Here is a 21,769-nt window from a genome sequence, read left to right as displayed (position 1 = left end):
ACACAAAAGAGTTCTTCAAAGGGAGGTAATTCATTCCATCCGCATTGTTTACTGTATGAGTCATAGGAAAATGAAAGTACTGTTGAATTTGGAAAACCACGTTTAAAGCAACTTATAATCGTAGGAGGTTTGTGGATTTTGATGTGAGTTTTTAATATATGTAAAACATTGCATTGAATACTTTGCTATAAATCGAATACTTGTGTATTTGAATTTAACTTCCTTTTTCTCTGTCATCTGTTGAATTTGTCAACAACGCAATGCTTGTAAACATTGCCCCACCCGCGCAAACATCGAAATAAATGCTGATGTAGATGCAAGCCATAGAAGCTGTGCATCGAAATAAAATTGGTTTTAAGAATTCGTAAGTTTCACAAGAAACTGTTTTATGTATTTCAAGGTGACATTTTTTTTTTATTTAAAAAAGGCTATAATTAAGCATGCTATGACTAATATCCATAAAAAGGTTTTAAAAACCACATGATTTAAAAATAAATCAGTTAATTAAACTTGGATTGATAAAATTTTGATATCAATTAATAACGTTTAATCAAGATTAAATGTGGTTTATTTAAAAAACAAAAAACAAGAAAACCTCAATATATTTAATTATTAAAATGAAATTTAATTTAAATTGTACAAGTAATAATGCTTCGGGGTTACATTTTGATTTTGTAGTCAGAAAACAAATAATCTATGACATGAATGCGTGCAATAAAAAAAAGTAGGTGAAAAGTATATTTTAAATTTTTACAGTTTTATAAGTCTAGATATGATGCCAGTTAATAATCATTCTGTCAAACAAGTTTTCAGTTGTGTAGGATTGTTCAGCGTTTATTTATGATTTACTAAGGCTCCTGTAAAGATATTGCCAATTTTCATCATCCTGTCTTGGTGAAACACTCAATATTTTGATTTTTAGCTACAAATTACCGGTACGATGTGCTTATGTGTACCGTATATGTTTTGATTGGTTTTGACCTTTGGAGCTTTAACTTCCTTATTTGGGAGGTCATGTTTGTTTTTATTCACAAATTTCTATTTATATAATATAACAGTTTTAAAATAGATCACAATCATCAGCATACTCATTAATACTGTAATTAACAACACTATATTTTTATTGCAGAAGTCCCTTATTATTGGGCATTTATTGATTAAAAAACAAACAAGATGGGTGATCGGTGTTCTGAGGTGAAAGAGCTTCAGCAGCGGATTTATGAGGCATTATTGAAGTCAGAGGAGGTCACCCACCTCATTGATGGGTTAATCTGTGTCAACTGCCCCCTGGGGCAGAGGTATCAGCTGCTACCCATGGAGGAACTCTTCAAGGACAACAGCAATGTACGTCAAAGTACTAACCTTAATCATATTTTATGCGGGTAAACTGAGCCATTCTTCATTAACTTACTCAACAAGATTATTTTTTACTCTTCATCTGACCATCTTTCTTTGACAATATTTTGCTAAAATTGTGTGTTCTAATTGCAGTTTTTTTTTAACCTTAATATTTAATCACTGATTGTGGATGTGAAATTATAGTTATATGGACACAATATTTCTGTTTTATTAGCTTGCTTAACTCAAAAAACACGTCTTAGCACTGTTTTTACACAAAGTCTTTATTTATATCCAATGTTCTGGATTTATAGTTTTTGGAGGGAATCAAGAAGATCGGAGTGGCTCTGAATATTTTGGAAAAGTACTGCCGCCACCTACTAAAACCTCCAGTTGAGAGGTCACAGATGTGGCGGGTCGTCAAGTTTTCCAACAACATCTTCAGGGACAGAGTCGACTGTGTTGTGGTAGGTTCACCGTCATAGACCCCCCCCCCCACCCCTTTATTTGTATTGAACATGATTTTAATATCCCTTGAAACCTGATTATAGTGAAAACACTTATGAAGAATTCATGGTTACAGAAAAGTCTGTTTCATTTCTTCCATCTTTATTCTTAAAATTGTATTATTATACCCCCCACAAACAAAGTTTGGGGGGTATATAGGAATTACCTTGTCCGTCTGTCCGTCCGTCCATCCGTCCGTCTGTCTGTGCAATCATGTCCGGTCCATATCTTTCTTATGGAGAAACATTGGAAGTTCTTACCTCACACAAAGATTGCTTATGACCTAAGGGTGTGTCATGACCTTGATCCAAGGTCATTCGGGCAAGGTCAAGGTCACTGGCAGAAAAAAATGCAAAATTTGTGACCGGTCCATATCTTTTTTATGGGGAAACATTGGAAGTTTTTACTTCACACAATGATTGCTTATGACCTAAGGGTGTGTCATGACCTTGACCCATGGTCATTTGGGAGAGGTCAAGGTCACTGGCATAAAAAATGCAAAATTCGTGTCAGGTCCATATCTTTCCTATTGGGGAAACATTGGAAGTTTTTACTTCACACAGGGATTGCTTATGACCTACGGGTGTGTCATGACCTTGACCCAAGGTCAATTGAGGAAGTTCAAGGTCATTGTTTCAAAAATGTTAAATTCTGTCTGTGTTATGTCTTGTATTAATGGAAATATTAGAAGCTAAAATTTGACACAAAGCTTGCATGTCTCAGGCTACATGAAACTATTTTTAGACTCTCATCCCTGTCTCCCTGAAAATGGCCTGCCATGATGAATTTTTTTTTAGGAAAAAAAAATGTGTAAAAAATAAATTTCGGAAAAAATCCGGCTCAGTATACCAATAATTTAAAATGTTTAAATATTAATTTTTTCTTAGCGGGGGGTATCAATTGTGAGCTTGCTCACAGTACCTCTAGTATTAAAATATTTGGTTATAATATTACATCAATAATAAATTGACAAAATTGCTCATCCCGGGCACTATGCTATATTCAGATATTAAATTTATTTACCGGTACATTAATAATGGATCAAAATTGCTTTTCCCCTGGCACTATGCTTTACCATGTTTTACTGTGTTTCCAACTTTCACTGTATTGTTAACACTGTGAAAGTTCTTAATATGAACACACTAGTACATGTAGCTTTTGATTATGGAAATTAAGACGGGATTTAGAGAAAAGGCTATCCATTGTATATATTCCAGAGTATATAAAAGCTCCATTTAAGGATGACGTTTACTCAAAATGAAAAAAAAATCCACTGATGATAATGAAAAACCATCTATTGTGTGTTATAGACCTTTGCTTGTAGTTTTATTTTTCACTTTCAGAAAAGTAAGTCAATGACCTACTTTTTGAGTTAATGGCCATTGCGTATTTTTTGTAAAATCAAGAAAAATCCCATAAAATTTTACACTAAGATTGAGATTTTCTTAATTGTAAAAATACTACAAATAATAAAACACTTTAAAAAATAAAATACAGTTTATGAATGGTAGTGGCACTAAATAAGCACAAAGCATTAATATTTCTACAACAATTTTAGAAAATATTTCAGTCCGAATTTCCTCTATCAGTTTTCAAATCCCTACCCATTTTTAATCCAATTTTACAAAAAATTGAATGATGATAATACAAAAACATATATGGTATTGAACTACTTATATTAACCTTATTCTGTTGGCATAAAATTTATATAAGGTCAATGATCAAAATTTTGAGATATGGTGTCTTTTATCATTTTTAAGCATTTTTCAATATTATTGCAATTCGTGCCAAAAGATTATTTTAATGAATAGGTGAGGTAAAACCAACAGAAAATATGCAAAATTACATATGCTAAAATATAACATCCTATCTTTTAATATTAGAGTACTGCCAAAAATTTTTTAGCTAAAAACAAAATCTTCAAAATCTAGTCCGAATTTCCTCTGTTTAGCTAATAGTCAATTTTTGTTTGAGCCTAATTCCATAATAAAGAAAAAATATCGAATGATTTGCCAATAATAATTCATTTCATAAATACTTTTTGTGTTTAGAACAAATTTTACTGATTATATTAAACTTTATAACAATCCGAATTTGAGATCTCAAACCCTGAGTAAACAACACCCTTAATCCATTAGTGGAATTGAGTGATTATCAGTTATTACTTTGGAGGAGGTTGCAAAATTCCTACCAAAGAAACATTCCCATGTGTAGTCCTATTGTAAAACTTTTCTATCTATATGACGACCTTATGGCTGTAAATTTTTGCATTCTGAATCACAGGGAGGGAGAGACATCATGAAGCTGATGGGATATACCGAGGACATCCAAGATGGACTCCAGTTTCCTAACTCTGGCCAAACAAATGAAGAGCAACTGTATCGCCTGCTGGCCGACATTATGTGTGGGAAGAGAGAGCTAGATGCCTATCTAACAAATTATCACCCTTATCCAGAGAGGGTGGAGAATTTACTGCCCCATCAAACAGTGTAGGTTGTTTGTCAGTATACTTTGCAATTCATTAGTCAGGTAAATTATTTCATATACCTGGAATTCATCTACATGTCCATTTAACATTCAAAAGAAAATTATTTTATCATATCTCATAGGCTGGATGTGGCAAGCTTTCAAAAGAACTGGATTCAACAAGGAAATCTACCCATGAGAAAATTGGTAAGTTTTGTTTTTCTTATTTTGCTTTAAACTCCTAATTACTACCAGTCAGATAGGGTGTTTTAGACTTTGAAAATACCTACCTAGAAAAATTAAATCTTTTTTACAGAAGCCTGTAGCAAGCATTGCATCTAATACGCATACAGAATCTAGACTGACCAATCAGCAAAGATCATCATCCAGTAGTTCCTCCTACTCTGACAGTCAGCCAATGAGGCAGGACGTAACAAATCAAGTACAGCAACCAATCAGAGAGGCTGTAACTGAATCAAAACTATCCATTCCAAGTGCATCTCCGGTACATATACATGGCATAATGAGCTCAGAACTTTAGCCCTTAATTGATTGATAATTTGAATAAACTATTATCTGAACCTCTGATGATTGTATTTAATTGTAAGTTTTGTTTTAACATTCTTAGTCTAACAAATCTGGTGGACAAAGAACAGGCTCTAGTGAAGTGGAATCTCCACAGTCCAGCATAGGTCAGTTCTAAATTCCTGCATCTGCAAAGATAATAACTTAGCATGATTCCTAAGACTTTCTGAAATGAAAGGAATTTGGCAACCAGACTGCAATTATAACAACTGAAATAAAATCAGCATTTTATATAGCTTTCATCCTACTTTCAAGACGAATTGCTAATTCTGTGTGCAATTTAATATCTCTTTCTTTTTTTTTTACTTTGTCTTTCATATAAGAAAGCAAATTGAAATTTTAGCTTCATCAAATTTTTGAGCATGAGTATTGATATAATTCACTTAATAACCTATTACAAGTGTGATTTGGTGAAATTTAAATTAACATTGATGTATGTTTTCCATTTTATTGCCAGTGTGCGACATCTGTGGTCAGTCAGTAGCCATGTTCATGTGTGGTCGCTGTGACAACAAACAGCTCTGTACAGCCTGTGACGAAAGATGGCATCAGCACCCAAAACGCAAAAATCATGATCGCCAGAAATTAAGGGTACTTAAACCTAGATTCAGACTCTCAGAAACAAAACATATTTTTTCATTTACAATATTTTTTCTTTGCACATGAAATCATTATATCAAGTATATGATGTTTTGAGTTTTGAAATTATTTTTGCAGATGTCGAGTACAGAACAGAACTCGGATGACCATGAATATCTGTCAGCCAAAGAGAGCCATGCTCTTATTCCTTCACCTACCCCACAGCAAACACACGACCAGCTGCCACAAGAAGTACTGCAGTACGCCACGCAAGACGCCACCCAAAATCAGCCATATTACTCCACCAGTGAACAACCTCCATATTGTATAAAGCCGATCGTGACTCCATATTCAGCTGGTTCCAATGTGAACCAGTCTCACTATGTAATGTCTGCCAACAATAACAATATGGATTTATCTACAATGCACCACTCTGTACAAAATGTTCCAGGCATGGAGGAACACCACCCCCAGGAGGGCTTAATATCAGGGTAAACTTATAGATGTAATCTTATACAGTCAAATCTCCCACCCCACCTCCCCAATCCCCACAACATCCCCTCAAGGGATTTCTCATACATGTATGAAGTAAGATGAGATCAAAGTTGAGCTTGCCTAGCTCTTATGGTAGTGGAAATTAAAATGAAAATATTTACGTCTGCAAATTAGCTTTCTTATATGAACCTATATAATAGCAAAAACGTTCAATTCTGTGTGAAATTTTTGATGACATCACAATGATAACCACTTATTGTGCTTATCGTTTGATGGTAGATTTATTTACATATACTAACCTTTAAAACACACTGATGCTTATAATTCTGAACAACTTGTCTTTTTTAAACTTAAATATAAGTAATTAAGCAGCATTGTTAAAAAATTCACCGAAATATGAACTTGGTTGCTCATCTGAATAGCCCTTTGGGCTTCACAGGATTTGATCACATGACCAACCAAGGTTATGTCCCAGTGAACTTTTTAACTCGCTGTTTATTAATCATTGAATACTTTGAAATCTTCAATGTTTTAGATTTATTTTTATGGATTTTTTGTTCTTTAAATACATTATCTGTAAGCTTCCTGCAAATCTCCAAATGATAAACAAGATAAATAGGAAATTTAGTTGCATTCCTTTAGATACAAAAGGAAGTGATATACATGTTCAAATTTCTTTTTTACTTAAAAATTATTCTGAACTTTATTTGACAGACTGCAATCGCAGCCAGGGACTCTACGCAGAATGTCACATGACCCAAACATGCATCAGAATGTAAGTATCTCGCATGTTTGTTTGCTTTGTATACAAAACAACACATGCATGTACCAAATAAATATCACTGACAAAGTTTGTTACAGTGCATCATTAACTTATACATGTATTTTGTATTTTTGTTTCTTTACTACCTAGTATATATGTAATTCCTATCTAAATATTTCTTATTTACAGCTTTAACGACAGGCTGTTTAAAAAATTTTAAAAAACAGTCAAAAAGTAATTTGGTCAGCATACCACTGGCATGCTGAAGCATGCAACAGTTAGAGAATTTCAAACAAAATACTTAAACCTGAATATATATCAAACAATACATGTAGATGAATGAAAATTTTGTACATGTACAAAAAATTTAAAACATATAGCATTTATTCCTATGGTATATGTCCACATAAATGGCATATTGTACATCTGGGTTTTTTTCGCGTGTCACAAAATAAGCGAAAATGGGGGGAAATTTTAGCATTTTTAATTGGCACCAGTCATTTTTTGTGATTTAAAAAGTTTCTTAAAGAAAATAATACAGAATATAATATCTGCGTATTCAATAATTTGCGACGATTTAAAAGACTTCGTGATAAAAGCGAAAATTAGATCATCGCGAAAATTACCAGATATATGGTATATCATAAAAAGTTTGTAGATTTATATGTATGAAATGTAACATTGATAGTCACTGTACATGTAATCGATGATTACTTATAGGTGTACCACACTCTGCCTTCTGTGCCCCCAAGCATGCAGAGAGCAGCTCCTGGGGGACCCCCGACCTCCAAACTTCTTGACAAGATTCTGGCCATTCCCGACCTGTACAGAAGAAAATCCAAAATAGAGATTCACTTGGAGACGCTGCAGGAAGAAATTGATAACATCGAGGTCAGAATCCAGGAATGCATAGCTCAAAATGCAACTTTCTATGAAGATGAAGAGTATGGCCGTCTGTTCAGGAAAAAAGGATTCCTGCAGAGGGAGAAGATAGAGCTTGAAAAATACGAGAAAGAGCTGGATAAGGTTCTGGTCCAGCAGGATCAGATGTATTACCCCTCACAGTGGCCCCTCAATTACCAGCAGCAAGTAGGGCTGAGTAGCCTTCCCCTTGGACATTTGCCCTCGGTCAATTCTCCCGGCGGGGTTAACCCACCGCACAGTGGAGTGTTCATCTTCGTTCCAAACTCGTATCAAAGCAGTCCTCCAGTGTACCCCACCGAAGGCCCTAGTCCGAGCATGGCCATGCAAAGCCCTCCTTCATTTTATGGTCATCCAACAGGGCCTTCTTCATACTTTCCCCAAACAGAGCAGAGCATTCAGTGTACATCGCCTCATAACCCGCTGCTGGCATATCATTCCAAACAGAACTCTCAACAAATCCCCAAAGTATCGCCACATATGCATGGGAATTTTCCATATGTGAATCAACCATTAAATCAGTCACCAAAATCTGGTACTCTTCAGCAGAATGTGGAGCACAGGAGAAGTCAGTCCATGTTTCAGGAAAGAACAGAAAATACACCTGTGCATACCCAGAAGCATACCCCAGAAAGACCAAATTTACCTTTAATGGAGGAGAGAAAGGTCTTTCAAGAAAACAGAGCCAACGAGTCTCATCGCAGGCAAACCAGTAGTATTGTAGATGAGAGGAAACCTCCAAGTACCCAGCAAGTTCCACCTCCCCCGAAATTCCATGACATGCCAGTATCTGCAAAGACAGTGTATCAGAATTACCCCCCTCCTGCAGACCTACAAATTGTTCCCCCATTAGATTCACCTCCAGTGCCCATTCCACCACGGATCCCCAAGGAACCCCCACCCCAGATCCACAAACCCAAAGTGGAGGGGTACGGATCCCCTTGGATCTGTCAACATTGCACCTTTCACAATGACCCAGATACTAGGGTGTGTGCAGTTTGCTTCAAGACAAGCGATAACCCAAAGTTTGTACAACAAGGCAGTGCTAATACGGGGAGTTCGGTGAGTGACAGCCGACCAATGAATGACCTGAACAGGCCACAGAGACCTCCGGCCCCTGGGGTAGAGAAAAAGCAGCCATCTGCCACTGGGGCCCAACACAGTGATGTCTCTAAAATAATTAAAGAAGCGTCTACAGCAGGGGACAAAATCATGCAGCATTACGATGAGGTCAGTTTAGTCTGTTTTAGTTTGTAAAAAGGTGCAAGTGGTAGTACATGCATATTGATGTAAATATTTATTTAAAAGCAAACAATTCATCAATTTATAGATATATTTTTACAATTAAAACTTTTCATTTGATAAATGAATTTTAATTTAATTGAATCTTTTATGTCAAAGAATTTATATAGAATTTAAGCAAATAAAGCACATTTATTGGTGATTCATATTTCTAGATATATCATGAGAAACAAGAAGCTAAGCGCCAGTTTGAAGAGCAGCTAGAGAAAGAAAAAAAGAAGGAAGCAGAGGAAAAATTCATACAACAAACACTGGCTGATCAGTTGAAAAAATCAACCATTCAGTCCCCACCATCAGCACAGGGTCTGTCCAAAAGTACAAGCCCAAACAGGAGCAACCAAAAGCCAGGGGAACAGTTGTCATTCCCTGTGACAAGTGAAAAAGCTACTGAGCAGTCTCAGCCCCTGAGTAAATCTCCCAGCAACAAAAAGGGCCTTACTTTTCCAGAGACAATGGAGGCACTGGGTAAACAGTTTTGGGAGGACCACAAGGACATTGAGACTAAAGAACAAGGGCTGAGTAAATCACCCAGGAACAAACAGGGTCTGAACATTACGGAGACGGTGGAGAAAGTGAATCAACAGAGAATGCAAAACTTGATGGACATCGAGGCCAAAGAACTAGTTGGTTTCTTTAAGGTACATGTATTGCAAATCATACTTTACGTTAGATTTTTATACTATATGTTCCAGGATACCATTTTCGTGGCAATTTTTAAACAAAAATGCACAGTACTTGTCAAAAAGTGCAGTTTAATAAGACATAGTTGAAAAAATCTTCACTGACTGAGGTATAAAGAATACCAAATAATTTAAGAAAATGTGCTGCATAAACATCTTGGGATAGATTATAAGTACATGTAGATTACTTACATGTAGTTCTGTTTATGTTGCAAGGAAAAAAAACTGCTGTTGTAACAAAATAATTTGTGATATTATCTCTGGAAAATTTGAAAAGAAAAGTCTAACGTCATTTGTATTGTTGTGCTAGGAAGCCGAAAAGGAAGGATTTGATACAGATGAAGGAGAGCTTGCAGTAGAAATGTGTGTAAGAGACCAGTTACTTCCCTTGCAATGGCTGAAGCAGATCTGGATGAAGCGAGTGAAATCTGTCATGGCTGAAGTGGCAAAGGCAGGAGCAGACATGAATGAAAATGAGGTGGGGGAGTTGTCTGAGGCAGAAGCCAAGAATTCTCTAAAGGAAACCAAGGGAGATGTTGAAGAGGCTGTGAAAATCTGTACTGCAAAAAGATGCAAACTAGTAAGTTTGTGCTTATGACAGAATACAGAGAGTTTTTTATACTAGAAAAATAAAATAGATCCCTAAAAGTCCCTGGGATCCTCTAAATTGACTCAATTGTTTCTTGATTTTTTTTTAGAGTTAAAGAATTTACAAATCTTTACATACATATATAAAGTATGTTAATTATATCTGTGGGTCACAATAACACACATTTTTAAAACATTAACAGTACCAAGAGATATGTAAGGTGGACAACAGCTTTCCAAGAGAAGAGATTTTGCAGGCCATGTTGTCATCTAAAGGGGAGTTGGAGGAAGCTCTAGACCACTTAAACTCTGACAGCCTGCAGCAGTTTACTGACCACCTCTGGGAGAGGGAGAACTCTTCCCTGCAGGGTGAGGACGAAGCTGAGGGTGTGAGTGAGGCTCTGGCGCTGTCTGATGTCCATGATGCCTGTTTAAGTGTCACCAACAGCGTACTCAAACACAATCACTTCCAGCAGATGGTCAGAAACAAAGACATTAGCTCTGATGTAAGTTATGCATTTGAAAAATTAAGTGGTGTCAAAAATTAAGATTTTAAAAAATTACAAAAATGAATTGCATTTTTGTATTACTGGTACATGTAATACATATGTGAACACTCTATATGATGTGTGATGGTTAAATATTCCTTTTCATGGATACTGGCTGTTTTTAAATATGCCTCTTTTCTGTTCATCACATGTTTGTCATTTTGATTATTGTAAGGTATGGTAATCTCCATTTTTTAATACAATTTAATTAAGACTTTACATCTAACAAATGGCATTTAAGTCAAGCTTAAATACAGGGCAGCTGTTCAACTAATCCATTTCTTCATTGTAACAAATTGAAAATAAACCTTTGCTTGTAAACAAACTTCTAATCTTAAATACAACACAATTTCTCAACTTTTCTGTTAACAGCGGAGGTCTCGGATGATAATGGTGGAGGGTAAGCTACAGAGCTGGGGGCGGGCGGAGACCGTGCTGAAGATCCTGGACATAGATGTTGCTGGGAAGAAACTGGAGGCCACCCTGGAGGACATCGTAGAGGCGGTGTATAACTGTGGGGACCGTCAGAGCTCCCTCGTCTACCTACAGCAGGAGTGCCAGTGCTGTTTCACTTACTTCCCCATGAGCAAGGTATGTGTTTTATTCATGAATATATCTATACATGCTACACATCAACTTTTGACATTGTCCCCAGGCAGCCTATGATCTCCTGCTAGAAATTTTGAGAACACCACTGTGTATCATACATTGTTTGAACAGTATACCCATAATGCTTAGTCTTAAAATTTCTTTAAATTGCTTAATTTTTTTATAGATAAGAACTTTGAATTGTCCATGTAAAATCTGCTTTGACTGCATGAAGAACTACTTTGAGTTGAACATTCGAGAGAAACACGTCAGGAACCTATGTTGTCCAATATGTCAACACCCAAACATGGACAACACTGAAGCGGCCAATGAATACCTGTCATTCCTCACCATGCTGGTCAGTCATGGGGTTTTATATAGTGTAGAATCATTGTAAATCAAGGGGGTCAATTATTGCAGGTTTCATGGGTACTAGTAATTTTGTTGATTCCTTTATATGTAGTATGATAAAGACTGTGTTTCACAATTCATTTTGGGATGTTAATATGTGGGTTTAAGGTACCAATAAAACCTACAAGAATTCAGCCATCATAAAAACTAACAGTATTACAGTACAGAAAATGTACCTGCCTAAAGTCCCATCCAATCTGTAACTAAGCATTTCAGTTTGATAAGATTTAACGGTACATGATACATTTAGAACACAGCCTCTCTTGGCAGCTTTTATTTGCCAGAAGTGAAGCATGTTTAATGTGTTATTTTCAGTTGAATACAATGGTTGGTCCAGACATTCGAGAAATTTATGAGACCAAGCTGAGGGACTGGCACTTACAGAAAGATCCCAACTTCAGATGGTGTGCCCATGTAAGTATATACATCTACTAGTATACATGTATATAAATAACATCTCACAATATCAGTCCTTTTTGCACTGAAAAACACTCTGGTGAATAATAATACATGTATTGTAAATTCTTTTTTTTACGCAAGTACTTAATTCCACGATGCCACTGTTTTGCATCAAATCATGAGAATATAAAATCGTGAGCACCAATTTTTTCGTTATAATTTCATATGGCTCAAAACTATCTGAAAAATAAAAGGTATATTTTAAAATCAATGAGGAATGCTTTTCGCGATTTAATGCAGATATTAATTCCTCGCATTTAATTAAATTAATTAATTGAATTTACAGAACATGTTCATGAAGAACAATGAACAAAAACATTTATGATAAGGTGAAACAAGTAAATCTCATGGTGTATTTTGAATTCTTTGATATTAATATGTTCTTGTAGTGTGGCAACGGTTTTATCAACATCGGAGGAGAGAGAAACCCAGCCATGCAGTGTCCATATTGTAACAAGAAGACATGCTTCAACTGTAAAAAACAGGTAATATTTGTTCTTAAAAATGAGGAAAGAACAAAGAATCTTGCTCTCTTTCTTGTTTAAAGAACAACAAAACTCTGCTTATTATATTACCGTTATTAAACACCTACTTGAACATGAATCAACTGTGAATGTGTGTATAAATGTATATTAAGACAGGTACTAGTATTGAAAATGAATTTAAGGAGATGTTCAAAACTTCAGGTTCCAAATAAGAACATATACCTGAGTAAGAGTCTGTTAGAACAAATTATGCTGCAAGCCATGGATTTTACTTTTTCATCCACTGATTTGATTTTGTCCTTTGCTAACAGTGGGAGGATCAGCACGAGGGTCTGACCTGTGAGGAGTATGAACAATGGAAGATTGACAACGACCCAGAGAACCAGGCCATGGGCCTAGCGGCTCACCTGGCCACCAATGGAATCGGTTGGTGTTTCTTATCTGGTCAAAGAACAATGGAATTTTAAAACTTATTGGGCACTGTGTACTTATGCACTACCAAGGAGAAACTTACAAAAGTAAAATTGTTGATGTAGACAAACTTCCCTTAGTATATTTTTTACATCACATCAATGATTTAATGTAATACCAATGCTTACTACAAATGTATACAGGCCACATCTCCCAATCATGCTTGTGAAAGAGTTCGCTCTATCTTATTTTGTTTTCACAGGTCCTAGGTATTTTTACCTTAATGTGTGATCGTGATTTTAACTTTTTTTTCCAGATTGTCCAAGTTGTAAAATGAGATTTTCCCTGGCTAAGGGAGGCTGCATGCATTTTAATTGCCCGGAGTGTGGACATGAATTCTGCAGTGGATGTTCTCAGATGTTTGATTCTAAAGGAGTAAGTTTTCTAAGAAATAAGAAAACAAAATCATGGATCTCAAAATAATTCCACAGTTAAAAAATTCTATGACCTTCAACTTTACTATGATTTTATAGGTGTGTATGAAGTTCAAGAGTTGTCGGGGAAAGGGCCTGCACTGTCACCACCCCCGAGACTGTTTCTACTATCTCCGTGACAACTCAGTCGAGGAGCTTCAACGTCTTCTTAAGGTAGATATCTTTAGGTCTGAACCCACAAATACACCTCCATTCTCAGCAATCAAAAAAGGATTTTTTGGCTTTGAATATCTTAAATTTCTTGGAATTATTAATATGAATTTCTTTTCTGTTTCTGTGTATGATACATATTTGCCTGAAAAGAATACATGTACTTGTTTTTAGCTTATATTAGTTTTTAAAAGATCTGAATGTAGTTATTATTGGGAATTTTCATTTTTTATGTTTATACAATGTATGTGATGTTTCACAAAAGGTGACCAAGGAATTTTAGGTTTTGAGAACTTATTTATCAGGATCTGAACAGAAAGTTTTTCATTTTGCTTTGTTACAAAGGGTGCTTGCTTTGACTGTGTATCTTTTAACATTGTGCAGGAGAAAAATGTGAAGTTTGACACGGAGGCTCCTGAGCATCAGGAGGACCAGCGACACTGTCCTGTGATGGAGCTAAAAGATGTCCATGAGGGCAAGAAGGACGAGGCCTGTGGTAAAGAGGTCATTGCCGGCCACGCAGGGCTCTGTGGGTAAGATATCTTCATCTTGAGCCAACATATATATTCTTGTAATACAGTAAAACACAGCCACTTATAATGAATCTCTTGCTTACAATGGTCAGATTTTATTCCCTTACATAAATCTTAAAGTTTTATCGTAAATAAATCGGATATAAATAATAGATTTAATATGGTTAAAAAAAACTAAATTATTTGTCCCTTGTACATCAATACTGTCAGTAATATGATACCGTAGCATATAATAAAAAGAAATTCTTTCTTTTAATATTGGGGTCAGGAGTTACTTTGATTTTGGAAAGAGAGAGTTATTTGTCTACCATTTGGCAGTATTTTCCACTCTCTTTTCTAAGTATGGGTAACAAAATTTTAATGTTTGGTTGTACACTTGTTTATAATAAACTTAATTTTTCTTTTTCCATCATTTACTTAGGTCGCACTACAAAGAGTACTTAGTTAATCTGATCAACCGAAATAAAGTGGACCCAGTCTACATTATGGATGTTTCTGAGATGATACGCCTGATTGAGCGAGAGGAGAAGACCCCTCCTCAGCGGAAACCGACCTATCAGGAATCTCAGTACCGCAAAAAGCTGATACAGGTAAGTGACCACAAATCCTGCCTTCATGAAACATTTGATATCCTTCTTAAAATCATGGAAAAACATGACTCATCTCTGTTAGATCAGCATACATACATGTATTATCCACATTTCCTGATTTCTATATAGACATACACTGTCAGGTACATTGTTTCAATGAAGTTCTTTTTACATTTTTTTTTTAAATGAAAGATGAGAGAATAATGATGTATAAACTGTATATAGTTACTAGGCTACTTTTCTTAGGACACTTTGATGCTTCCCATATTCATTTCTGAGTGTCTACAAATTTAGATACCCACTAGTTCACTGCAGTACCTTTTTACATCACTGAAACATCAGAGGAATAATTACCTGTATAAACTGTCATCACTAATGTATTAGTATGAGATCACAGCAATAGTTCTTAATAGTCTTTACTGAAGTTCACTGGTAAAAATGTCTACAAGCTTTAATTAAACTCTGAATTACTGAATTACCAGTGGTCAGCTGACTTCACTATTACATCTAGGGCTTTACACAGTTTTATATGTAATTTATTCATGTTACATCAGTTTAAGGAGGCTGGGTGGAGAACACAGTAACCATCATCAGATCTACTTTTAATTAATAGTTTACATATGATTTATGACTCTCCGTCTGAAGGAGATTATTACAGTCTAAAAATGGCTACAACCTCTTAATTATTGGCAAAACTAATATTTCTCTTTCTCTTGCAGTTTATCAAGGATAAAATACCTTTGCAAAGATGAAGATGTTGCTGTTTTATTTAAATCATATATATACATGTAATTCATATACACCGGTAAATCACTTTTAATTATATTCCATTGTTGTGTTTGTTTTAAATTTTATTGTGCTGTCTGTGATAAAAGTTGTGAGGGATTTTTATTCAACTCAATAAAATCGATATATATATAAATTAAAGAATTTTTGTGTTATTTTTAATGCTTTCTTGTCAATTGAGACTCAGTTGGTAAATTTTTGCATTAAAAGCTTAAACCCCAAAATATGTATCATCCTTAAAAGCTGGATCTCTCTTTTTTAATTGAAATAAATGTTGGCTCTTTCTTTAGGAGAAAATGATTGTGTACAGAAACTAATATCTCTAATATCTCGAAGGATGTGTGTGTGTACAATATGTAACACAAGTTCTAAAACAAGCTGGTTTGGGACACCTCCTGTGATGTACTACAGGTATTTATTGAAATAATAAACAATAAAATCAACTGTAATTTTAAAAATTATTTCTTTACAAAATGGTTACCTAACAGCGTAGCACAGTGGGTTAGAGGGTTCACTACGAATCTGTAAGTCATGAGTTTGAATCACTGGGGATTTTAAAATTTTTACCTTTTCAAAAAATGTTAAAACAAATTTTTTGGTTAGATATTGTACTTTAATCCACATTAATATTGACAAATGTCCCATACCATCTTAAATAAACTGCTCAAGAGATATGTGTCTTAAAACAGACAAAAAAGTTTTGATACAAAGTTAGGAATGCTTTATATTTATTTACAATTACTAGTGGAATGTTACCTGAAATATATATCCACAGATTTTTTTTTTTAAATAAAACAAACAATAAATAAAACTAAAAATTAAAGAGTTTTAATATAGATTTGGCAACAAGCAATGGCTTATTATTTTCAATTGCCGATAACATTGCATCAGTAAAAAGGGATGAAAAAATTCAGGTTAAAAAATAATCTAGCAAATTTCTTGCTGTCAAAATTAAGTTTTTAAAGCATTTCCGAATTCAGCGAAATCCAAAAAATCTGAGAAATCTTTGGCCTATTGAGGATCTTTTCTTCTCAATGAAAGGAGCCTGGAAAAGTAAAAAAAAAAGATATTGTAACATATAAAACCAATACACTTAAAAAAAGAAGAGTTTAATGTTAACAACAAGTATTGTTATATTAAAACAACAAACGGTTTTTTTTTTAAAGGAGAATTGTAAACTCAATAATTGATATCACACACCTCGCTCTCTTCCTCTTGATCCGCCACTGGTTCTGCAGAACAGCTTGGTGCTTCAACAGAGTTCTTCTGCGCAAAGTCTGGTTGCAATACAACCTATAATTAGGAAAATATCAAAAGCATCTCAATTCACTGACCAAAACACAAGTTTAATTTGTGACTGAACAGTTAAAGAATACAGGCACTACCTGATCATTGTTTAAACGTCCTATAAATGAAATTCAATTGTATTTATAGATTAATTTGCCAAGCATCATATAATTATATAAACTACGTACCTGTGGCACTTTTTGAAACTCTTCTATCCCGAACAGAAATAATTTCCTGGGGAGGAATCCAGCATCTTCATCATCATCTTCGATGCACAGCCCTTTTAGAAATGTTTGTCTCTGAAAATTTAAAAGTTCTTTCAAAATATTTTCAGGGCAAAAAAAAAACAACTCTCCTCTCTCTCTCTCTCTCTCTCTCTCTCTCTCTCTCTCTCTCTCTCTGTTACAATACTTTTAATAAAGCTAGTAGTTGTTTAGTTATAACTACGTGTATACATGTAAGTATTTATATGTACCTTCAATTCTTTATGGACATTTATCATCTGTTCCCTCTTGGCTTTTGCTTTTTTGCAATAGACAATGATTGGTTTTCTCACTCCCGAGGTAAATAACGTCTGAAATAAAATCAAATTAACGCTGGATTATTTTCCCTTTTTTTAGGGGGGGGGGGGGGGGGGGGGTTGGGTTAATAGTACATAAATAGTGTAATTTTCGACTAAGAAGTTAAAGAATATACGGTATAATTAATATATTATTAGACTTCAACTCCCCCCCCCTCATTTAAGAATTTCAGCCAGAATAGAAACGAGAGGGACAGAGTAATACACTGTACATAAAATAAGTATACTAGTATATAAAAAGACGACTGACGAGCCCTTACCAGCAGCTCCTCATGAACGGCTTCTGTAGCCTTTCTGATATCCAGGATGCGTTTTGCGTGTTCCCCGTGCTTTATCATCAAAGATTCCTGAACTTGCAGAAACTGTCAACAATAAATATTATATGACCTCCGTATTAACTTAAATTAAAAAAAATGTTTAGTAATTCCATGTTATTTTTTATATTACAACAATATGCATATATGCATGGATTACCTGCAATGCTGTTTTCTCCTTAAGCAACTTTTGCCGGGCCTTCTTAACAATTTCACTGACATATTTCTGAAAGGAGGATTTTTTTATGTACCTTTCTATTCCATGACGGTTTATTTATTACTTTTCAGAAAAACAGGACTGTATTAAAATCAAAATCTACATTCATGTGGCAATTATGAATTAATTTCTATGATTTACCTTCACTCCATCCAGGTCAAAACTCTTCGTTGACAAATGCTTGGCCTGAAAATATTAAGAGAAGTTCTTATTTAAGGACGTTATTATTTTCCAAATTTGTTAAAGGGCGATTATCGGAGACCTGGGACAGAAACTTTTGCATAGTAGTGACTTACCTTCAATTCCGCATGAACAGCCTCCATTTGTTCTTTTGATTTTTCGCAATATGCCGTCTGCAGTTCAAATGCCTCTGCATTGAATGTGCTCTGAAAAAAATCGCACCATTAAACGTCTAACGTGCAAATCAATTATATAGTATCTCATGTGAGAATATCGAATTTATAATACTAGTATAATACCTATAATACTAGTAATTTGCGTCTTAACTGATCAATATGTTATTGAGAAAATTAAGTGAACAGCTTACGTTCAAATTGTCCAGTCTTTGAATGGCACCGACTTCAACAAACTTGGTACGTTCTTCACTTACGGATCTGTAAAAAAAAATATAGTAGATGTAATTTTTGTTAAAAAATGTGATTTATTTAAAAAAAAAACATGCTGACAATATCATTATGCTCCTTCATAAATTTAATTGCCTACGAGGAGTGGAACAGGAAAGATTTATTTTAGAATTTCATATAAAAAGTGAATTATGATGGAATTATGATGTGAGTTATGATGGAACTGGCCCTTCCCTCCACATTTTGGAACCTTGTAAAAAATTTAATTGAAAACAAGGAAATTAATAGTGAAATTGAATTTATGGATACCCCCCCCCCCCCCCCCCACACACACACACACACGGATTAGTATTTTCATCATTTTCTGGAGTAGAATATCGATTAATTTAGTGTACACTAATACTTTATTAGATATTAAATATTTACAGTATGTTTTCTTCTCTTTTCTCCAACTTTTCAAAATTCTTTGCCCCGCGTTTTCGCTTCCTTTTCATTTTATCCTGTCTTTGGAGGGCCATGTTCATGATTTGTCGTATCTCTTCCTCCGACTTTAATTTTCTATCTTTGGCCATGGTTGTTGTTTTAATTCCATTTCTGAAGGAAAATCTATTTCTCTCTTTCTGTTGAATCATTTCTACGTTTTTCCCAGCATCTCCAAGTCCTCCGGCTTTGGCTGTTTCGCTAACGTTGGGTGAGAACTTTTCTTTTGCTTGTCTCTGTGGTTTTCGCCGTCTTTTCTCCTCTCCTCTTTCTTCTTCCCCTTCCTCGTCTTCACCCTCCCACGCATTTGTGTTCTTTGATCTCTTTTCCAGTTTTTGTTACTGCCAATTTTCTTTCCTGACCGCCTTCCAGCCAATAAAGAATTAACAACATCAAATATAAGTTCACATATTTATTAATGAAAATCACAGTCATACGTTACAAACAATGTTGGATGGAAATGACCGCAAAGTTTCCTGGAGTAAAGGGAGACAACTAGGATACCATAACAAAATGGGCAAGCTAGTGACCCCCCCCCCCCACCCCCCATCGAGTGCCATGAAACTCCATGCCCAACACGCAAGATGGCTATAGCTAGGCATACAAGCTGCACAGCTTTTTCACCCTGTCGCTGGCTGGCTACCTGGTTCATAACGAACTCTACCAGCTTGTAGCCTCTACTTTTTGTAGAGGTAGAAGGAGTCTGGGCACTGAAATGCTGCATACCCCCTGCAGTTTATGAACATTACACGAAAACACAACAAGATCGATAATTAAAGATTAGCAATAATCAGATTTCTCCCCAACCTAAAATACATTCATGTTATTTAAGCTGAAAATGAGCTAATACACAAACAGGTAACAACAACGCAAAAAGGTTATCAAATTTGATAAATGTCTATGTTTCCTCAATTTCATGGTATTAAAATAAATTCAAGAGTTTCATTTCCAAAAAAAAAATAATAATAATTTTTACTTCTTTATGTTCAACGTTTTGCTCTCCGATATTTTATCGATATAATATTTTATATTTTTAAAGTTCTAAAGCGAATTGAAATACTGATTTTTACAAAATTAATATCATTTTTGCCAATTTAGATATGAAGTTAATTTGTCCTTTTCTTGATTTCTCTTCTATTTCATTAGTCAGGTATAAAATAAATTTAAGAAGTACCAGTTAATAAAAGAATAGCCTCTGTCTGATTGTAAATTTACAAAAAAAATTTAGATACTTGATTACAAAGAAAAATTCTATCAAAAATGTCATCTCGTTTTCATATATTTAATCACTTTTACATACTCAAGTGTATCATCATATACGACAGACCAGCTAAATACAAAAATTACCCCCCCCCCCCTCAACCTGCTAAATCTACAGTCTACATGCACATTTTCGATTGCATAAATGTAAATTAATTGCAAAGCTCGCCTATATACACACATGTTTATGAAATATTTTTTTCGGGGGATTTTCTCATAAGAATCAAAGTGAAATCACAACTTCATACTAGTAATTTTGTGTATAATTTTTTGACAGTCTTATTTCTTTTTCGTGGATTTTTTTTCAACAACACTGGATTTAATTCACCGTTCATCTTTTCTGCTCTGGTCTCTGAGACATACATATATAAATAATACACAAGGATGCCACAAAGAGCAGAGCGGACAAGATGTCCCTGTGAATATCCTAACACAATTGAAGTTTTGATTCATTTATACAGTTAAGCAACCAAGAAAGGGGTCATTTTTCACCTGAACGTGTGACCTGCTCCTAAAACCTCAACCTTTCCGCCATCCGAAACCTATGGCTCAGATTCAGCATCCAAAACCATCAAGAACATCGGTATCAGGAGATGCATCATCAATCCAAGTTTGGTAAAGATAGAATCAATAATAACTTATGATCAAGATCCCTCCGATTATGAAAGCAAGTTTTTCATAAATATACCGAGGTATTTGAAACTTTTTATTTAGTACACGCCCATAAATTTTATAGAAAGATTTCTTACGACAAATTGGAAAATAAACTTTGAACAAATTCTGAATCATCAATCTAAGTTAATATCATCGGAGAATAGCGTTTTAACAATAAACTACAGTAACTGTTCCTGTTATGAAATGGATGTCACAAAAACATTCCTTTACTCATAAAGAGCTTTTACAAAAGTGTCCACAGCAAGTAATCAGACATGTTCACCCATTACGAGAAATCTTAATGAAATGAAACTGTGACCAACAACATTTTAAAATAACAACACTTAAAAGCACATCAAACAAAGCCTAGCCTTTACAGTTCACTACTTAAGGACTTTGTATAAATGTTCGATTCTGGTACAATTTTTATTACACTCTTAATTCTGGCAGTAGTTGAGATGGCAAGGTATTTTTTATTGCTGATCTTCTGCAAAAGTGCTGGAGGACAGCCCCCTCCCACCCCGCGGTCTAGAGCCACGGGGTTGGTGACTTTCCTTTGATAGAAATTTTTTAATGGCATGTAAACAACCTGTCTATTTCCAAATTAAAGGCAAATAATAAAATAATGTAAAATGACCCGAACCTGAATATAACAAGACGAAAGGTATGCCACTCCGCTAAGTAACAGGAACGAAGTACAATGTATTAATCAAT

General features: G+C 34.9%; 2 protein-coding genes across 2 annotated transcripts; one reads left to right on the top strand and one right to left on the bottom strand.

Annotated features, from left to right (window-relative positions):
* The first annotated feature begins 11 nt into the window (after positions 1-11).
* LOC105347218 (uncharacterized) lies at positions 12-15,811 on the top strand. Its single transcript, XM_011456190.4, has 24 exons — positions 12-143; positions 1,130-1,344; positions 1,653-1,805; positions 4,129-4,334; positions 4,455-4,518; positions 4,628-4,816; positions 4,940-5,003; positions 5,354-5,487; positions 5,614-5,966; positions 6,685-6,745; positions 7,454-8,884; positions 9,112-9,594; positions 9,947-10,216; positions 10,428-10,730; positions 11,145-11,363; positions 11,548-11,718; positions 12,087-12,185; positions 12,620-12,715; positions 13,027-13,141; positions 13,443-13,561; positions 13,660-13,773; positions 14,155-14,303; positions 14,725-14,893; positions 15,613-15,811. The coding sequence occupies exons 2-24, from the start codon at positions 1,174-1,176 to the stop codon at positions 15,643-15,645; spliced, it is 5,166 nt and encodes a 1,721-aa protein (XP_011454492.2). The 5' UTR covers positions 12-143; positions 1,130-1,173; the 3' UTR covers positions 15,646-15,811.
* Positions 15,812-16,474: 663 nt separating this feature from the next.
* On the bottom strand, positions 16,475-19,470 carry LOC105339398 (uncharacterized). The gene is made up of 10 exons (XM_034483579.2): positions 19,088-19,470; positions 18,625-18,691; positions 18,374-18,463; positions 18,219-18,263; positions 18,021-18,086; positions 17,807-17,908; positions 17,442-17,540; positions 17,155-17,265; positions 16,880-16,972; positions 16,475-16,724 (listed from the first exon to the last, which is right to left on the bottom strand). Exons 1-10 carry the CDS (start codon positions 19,291-19,293, stop codon positions 16,656-16,658), a joined length of 948 nt encoding a protein of 315 aa, XP_034339470.2. The 5' UTR covers positions 19,294-19,470; the 3' UTR covers positions 16,475-16,655.
* Between the last annotated feature and the right edge of the window lie 2,299 nt (positions 19,471-21,769).

This window comes from Magallana gigas, chromosome 3, assembly GCF_963853765.1.
Source record: "Magallana gigas chromosome 3, xbMagGiga1.1, whole genome shotgun sequence".
NCBI lineage: Eukaryota > Metazoa > Mollusca > Bivalvia > Ostreida > Ostreidae > Magallana > Magallana gigas.
The sequence above is the reverse complement of the archived record's forward strand: the minus strand, read 5'-3'. Positions and strand labels throughout refer to the sequence as shown.

Coding starts and splice junctions, on each gene's coding strand:
- LOC105347218 (XM_011456190.4), top strand. CDS start 1,174: ATGGGTGATCGGTGTTCTGAGGTGAAAGAGCTTCAGCAGCGGATTTAT. Junction 11,719..12,086: donor TGTCATTCCTCACCATGCTG/GTCAGTCATGGG, acceptor TGTTATTTTCAG/TTGAATACAATGGTTGGTCC. Junction 13,562..13,659: donor AGATGTTTGATTCTAAAGGA/GTAAGTTTTCTA, acceptor ATGATTTTATAG/GTGTGTATGAAGTTCAAGAG.
- LOC105339398 (XM_034483579.2), bottom strand. CDS start 19,293: ATGATTCAACAGAAAGAGAGAAATAGATTTTCCTTCAGAAATGGAATT. Junction 17,266..17,441: donor ATGTCCATAAAGAATTGAAG/GTACATATAAAT, acceptor TTAAATTTTCAG/AGACAAACATTTCTAAAAGG. Junction 16,725..16,879: donor ATCAAGAGGAAGAGAGCGAG/GTGTGTGATATC, acceptor TTACTTTTCCAG/GCTCCTTTCATTGAGAAGAA.